Source organism: Gossypium hirsutum, chromosome A11 (genome assembly GCF_007990345.1).
Source record: "Gossypium hirsutum isolate 1008001.06 chromosome A11, Gossypium_hirsutum_v2.1, whole genome shotgun sequence".
NCBI lineage: Eukaryota > Viridiplantae > Streptophyta > Magnoliopsida > Malvales > Malvaceae > Gossypium > Gossypium hirsutum.
In genome coordinates, this window is record NC_053434.1 from 116,336,773 (window position 1) to 116,342,938 (window position 6,166).

At 32.2% G+C, this 6,166-nt stretch overlaps 1 protein-coding gene across 1 annotated transcript; it reads left to right on the forward strand.

Annotated features, from left to right (window-relative positions):
* The first annotated feature begins 236 nt into the window (after positions 1–236).
* On the forward strand, positions 237–3,357 carry LOC107930892 (receptor-like protein EIX2). Its single transcript, XM_016862655.2, has one exon. The coding sequence runs from the start codon at positions 245–247 to the stop codon at positions 2,969–2,971; it is 2,727 nt and encodes a 908-aa protein (XP_016718144.2). The 5' UTR covers positions 237–244; the 3' UTR covers positions 2,972–3,357.
* Positions 3,358–6,166: the final 2,809 nt, after the last annotated feature.

Sequence of the window (6,166 nt, forward strand, 5' to 3'; positions counted from 1 at the left end):
TCAAACCTATCGATCTCTTCCATTGCTGTACAACTTTCAAAGCAATTACTGACTATAATTTTGTTAACTTATGTGTTGATGTGAGATGTAAAATAAAATAATGTTAAATTACTGGAAATTTCGGATAGACTGTTATCAATTAAATACATTGTGGAAATTTGGAAGAAACTTCTTTGTGCTTCATGTACGTGCACAATATTTTTGTTTTAGCTAAGCTTAGTCTATATATTTGGAGTTGCAAGCAATGGTTGGTACCATCGCAACCATGGAAAGTGTTGCAATTACCTTATTCCCATTTCTTCTTGTCATTGTAGCTATCTGTTTTAGCTTTTGTGATGCCAATTCCAATGTGCTTTGCATTGAAAGTGAGAGAAATGCCCTTCTGAAGTTCAAGAATGATCTCGTTGACCCTTCAAACAGGTTGTCTTCTTGGGTCGAAGGTGGGGATTGTTGTAAATGGCTCGGTGTCGTGTGCCATAACTCAACGGGCCATATCAACCAACTGCACTTGGCTGCTCCTCTTCCAGTTCCCCATTTTGATGCACCAGTTGCTGAATGGGAAGCTTACCATCGATCAAAGAACAATTCCCCGCTAAGAGGGAAAATAATTTCTTCATTGCTGGAGTTGAAGCATCTCAGTTCCCTGGACTTGAGCAATAACAATTTTCGTAGCAACATCCCGAAATTTTTGGGTATGCTGCGAAGTTTAACATATCTTAACCTCTCTCATGCACAATTCCAGGGTGGAATTCCTCATAACCTTGGGAATCTCTCAAAGTTGCAGTATCTTGATCTTGGAGGTAATTATCTCAAACCAAAAAGTCTTCAATGGGTTTCTGGACTTTCTTTCTTGCAGTACCTGGATTTGAGTTATGCGGATCTTCGTAAAGCAACTGATTGGCTACAGGCAACATTCCAACATCCTTCATTGTTAGAGTTGCACTTGTCAGCTTGCAGTTTGGAAGATGATCCATCTCCGATCAATGTCAATTCTACAAAATCACTTGTTGTTCTTGATCTTTCTGAGAACAACTTTTCTTCAGTACCTATGTCCATATTTGGTCTTCATGGTCTTCTGTCCATTGATCTTAGTAGCAATTCTTTGGAAGGCCCAATTTCGGATTACTTTAGGAACATCTCATTTCTTGAAGTTCTTGATCTTAGTGGGAACTTACTCAGTTCATTCACACCCAACTCTTTGTTTAGTTTAAATCATCTTCAATTCCTTAATCTTTCGAGCAATGAAATTGATCAAGACGTATCAGAAATCCTTCTGAGTCTGTCTAGATGTTGTTTGGATTGCTTAGAGTCATTGGATATGTCACATAACCATCTTTTTGGCCATTTAATTGATCAACTTGGGCACTTTAAAAACCTAGCTCACTTGTCGCTTGCTGCAAACAATATTTCTGGTCCCATTCCATTGTCCATAGGGGAGTTATCATCTTTGAAGTTCTTTGATGTTTCAGAAAATCAATTAAATGGTACTTTCCCGGACTGTTTTGGACAACTGGAAAGTTTGGAAACTCTAAATTTGGGATGTAACCTATTGGAAGGAGTTGTATCAGAAACCCATTTTTCTAATATCAAGAGATTAACAACTCTAGAGGCGTCACAAAACAGGCTCAGATTTCAACCAAACTCAAGCTGGATTCTGCCGTTTCAATGTCGAATTATCAAATTGGGCCAATGGCATCTTGGCCCGAAGTTTCCCCGATGGTTAAAATTCCAAAAGAATTTATCTGTTTTAGATATGTCCAATGCAGGAATTTCGGATATCTTGCCCACTTGGTTTTTGAACTTGTCCACTCAATTTGAATATTTAAATCTTTCATATAATCAACTTAAGGGAGGGATTTCACATTTGAACGTGAGAGAATTTGTTGACTTGAGATCAAACCGATTCACAGGCCCATTGCCAAGAGTATTCCCAACTTTACAATATTTAATGTTGTCAAATAATTCATTTTCAGGTCCACTTTTTAAATTAGTTTGTAATCCATTAAGAAAGGGGCCGATGGAATGTCTTGCCATTAAAGGAAATCTTCTCTCTGGAGAAATCCTAGATTGCTGGAATCATTGGCGAGGTTTGGATTACTTAAATTTGGAAAACAACAATTTGACCGGGAAAATCCCACCTTCTTTGGGACATTTGAATCTTTCCGTGCTAAACCTTCGTAACAATGACATGTTTGGAGAATTACCATCTACGTTGCAACTTTCTACGAGTTTGATTATGCTTGATCTCAGTGACAATCATTTCAGTGGGAGTGTACCAACATGGATTGGGGACAAACTCTCAAAACTTGAGATTCTAAGCCTTCGATCGAATAACTTTGAGGGACACATTCCTCAAAAAATTTGTCAACTTCAATCTCTTCGGATCTTGGACCTTGGCAATAACAACATTTCAGGATCTATTCCAAAATGTTTTAGTAATTTGAGTGCAATGGCTAACAAAAGCAACCAAAATAGCTATATGTTTCAGTGGTCGATTACGCGCACTAATTTGTTTTGTATGAGAATTTTATTAGGGCTGAAAGGACGAGTGGATGAATACAGTACCACACTAGGACTTGTTACGAGCATGTGTCTTTCAACTAATAGACTCATAGAAGCAATCCCAAAAGAACTTGGAAGTCTTGTTGAGCTACAGTCATTGAATCTATCAGGGAATCTCCTAATAGGAAATAGACCAAACGAAATTGGCAACATAGAATTGGAATCTCTTGATTTGTCGATGAATCAATTGAATGGTGAAATCCCTTCAAGTTTTTCCAATTTGAATTTCTTAAATCACTTCAATGTCTCCTACAACAACTTGACAGGACAAATCCCAACAAGCACTCAGCTTCAAAGCTTTGGAAACTTTTCTTACATGGGCAATCATCTTTACGGACCTCCTCTCACTAAAAACCGCAGCACATATCGTACTCCAACTAATGTTGCAAATAATGGAAGCAGAAGTTAAGGAAGTAACGTGAATTGGCTTTATGTCAGCATAGTTCTTGGCTTTGTAATGGGATTTTCGAGTGTAGTGGCTCCCTTGTTTTATATCAGGTCTTGGAGGCATGAATACTATCGAAAGTTAGACCATATTGGTCGAAAGCTATATATGTCTTTGGGCTACTATGGGTAGGTAGATTGATGGAAAAACAACATATAGTTAAATTTTGTTTGTGTTTGTACTTGATTATATAAGATTCGAAATGTCAGATCTATTAAATGCCACATTTTAAAAGGGATTACATGAATTAATTAATCTAAACTTCGAGTTTGGATTTAATACTCGCACCTTATTCATGTTTTCCCTTTTGCAAAAAATAAATGGCATTTCAAGCTTGTATGATTTTTCGACATGTATGCTTGTGTTTAATTCTATGTCAACAATGAAAATGTTGCTGGGTTAAAGAGTGCAATAACGATTATGAGCAAGATTTGATTAAGTTCGAAAAATAAAACGAATACGACATTTATTCCTATAGAAATGGAACAACATTTGACGCTGCAAGAGAAGGGGGACAACTTCATTCAACTTTATTTCGGGATAATTGCATGCTTTCCTCCTTTTCTTTATCAAAATTTCTAATGTAATACTTTTATAATGTCCAAAATTTTTATAAGATATTACATTAAATAATTGAACCAAACTTCAAATTTAAATTTAAGTTATATTTACAAGAGTGTAATAAGGTATTTTTTTTATATAATATTAGAGGTAAGGGATGGAGTTAATATGATATGAACTTATACTAAATGAATGTTTGACAATAACTTTGATCATCACTCCATTTAAATCAAGATAAAATTGAAATAGAATGTTGCTACTTAATAATAAACCTCAATAACATATTTAATAATATTTTATTTTTAGAGTTGATTGTAGCTTTGTGATGAATTTGATCTCTCTTTCTTCTTCTTTCATCCTTTGAACATTGCCCTTCTTTTTGTTTTCTTCCTATATACATGCATTGCACAGTGACAGAAAATTACCTTCAAAAAACCCCATCAATCATAAGCCAACAACTATTAAATTTATTATTGACAAATTATGTGAAGTATAATCAACTCAACTATTAAACTAATTGACAATTTCAAGTCTTTTAAGCAATCAAATGCGACAAATACTAGTCAATTGAACCAAAAAAGCAAAAGATTAAAAGAAAGAAAAAAGGAAAAATAAACTCAACTTCAAAATGATGAGTTTTATTAATGAAAATGCTATTTTAATATATTAAATATGGTCTTTCTTCTTTGCTTACTGTATATAATGAACAAAATATTAGCAAGTAAACAGAGCATGACGAGGGAGTGAGACTTTATTTTTTTTAATATATAAATATTAACCACAATTCACAATATAAACTTTTTTTTAAATATAGACTGAACATTTCAATGCAAGGAAACATTCAATGGACTATAAAATAATTCTTGTGGAAAATTCAAATTTGGAAATTTGGGGTCTTGGAAGAAAGTTCTTTCGTTGGGTCTGAGGACAATATTTTGTTGTTTTAGTTTACTTTATATATTCTTTCATTATATTTTTTTATATGAAATTAAAAACTACTTATAACCCCTTCTCAACTCTTAAAATACAAAAAAATATCACATCTACGATGAAAAGTTTGAAGCCTAATTTACTCTACATAAAAGAGTAAAGATCAAATTGACTTAAAACATAAAAATCGAGGATTAAATTTGTTATTATGTCTTATATATAGAACATTAAAATAAACATTTAACATCTCAATTTTAACAAAGGCTCATTCATCTATTGTACCTAGATCGATTTGCCCATTTTCGTAAAAGGCTCAAAATGTAATCCTAAATTTAATTGAGCAATTGCTAAAATACTTTTACCTATACTCTTATGAGTCTAGTACTAATTTTATTTTAAAATGCTGTCATTTTTATTTTTGTTTTTGTTTTGCCTAAAATCTGGCTTTTCTATCATGCCCATCACTAGGGGGAAAAAAAAGAAATTTACTAAATGAAAGGCCAGCATGATTTTTTGAATTCCTCACAAAATTTTATAGAAACACATAAATTTAACAAGATATGTTAGATTTGTAAATTGTTGAAGTTAATCAATCAGCTAGACAAAAGTTAGTAAAAATTGATTCAAAAATAAATAAATAAATAACTACTTTCGAAATTTTGTATTCTGTTTTTTTTATTGCTTCGTGTATCCAAAAAAATACATTTCAAATTTGGCTTTTATAGCTGATTATACATATTTTTCTTTTGTTTCTGCCATCTACTGTTTAATTTGCTACTGTTTCTTTCTACTGTTCTTGTGTTTCCTTTTTACAAGTGGAGGTGGAGTCAATGGTGTGGAGAGAATGGCACCCTTGTCATTTTGGTGAAATGACAGTAGGGGCGCGTCAGGTCTTGGGACGAAGGGCCTAGGATGGCGTGCCTGCGAGGGGAGGAGCAGCGCCAGAAACCTTAAGGTTTCTGAAAGTTTTTAGATAGTGGTTCTTAGGGTTTTTGGGCTGTTGGGCTTGTAATTTGGGTAGTGAGTTTTGTTTATATTCGAGCTTGTAATTTGGGCTGGCATATTTTGTAATTGGACTTTTTATTTATTTAATTTTATTTATTTTTTCATTTGGTTTCTGTTTGGGCCGGACAAAATTGGCCCTTACATTTTATAATTACAGAAAAGGAATGAGATTACTTTGAAATTAAACCTAAGCTCTCTTACTTAAAACATAATACTCTTGCCATTAAGTTAAAAGATTATTGACAATTAAGTTAAAAATATCTATATAATATATATTTTTACTTTTTTGAATCATCAATTATATATATTATAATAAATTTATCTTTAAATTTTTCTATAATTAAATTATAAATCATATGCATAATATTACAAATATATTATCTTTTAAAAACTTAAATATATTTTTTAAGTTGTTTATATATGTTAAAAATTATTTCATTAATAATTTTAATTAATATGTTGTTATTTAAATAATAATAATTTTCTAAAACACATGGATAACATGGGATAGAAAACTAATTACTTAAAAATAAAAAAATTCTAATAAAAAGAGTTTAAAAAAAATTTGAATTCAACCATGAGATGATCCTTCATATTTCTCCAACTCATATTTCATAGAAATAAGTAATATATAATAAAGTCGACAGAAAGAATTTTATATAA

What these genes read in the sequence shown, in the direction of transcription:
- LOC107930892 (XM_016862655.2), top strand. Translation starts at nt 245, where the DNA reads ATGGTTGGTACCATCGCAACCATGGAAAGTGTTGCAATTACCTTATTC.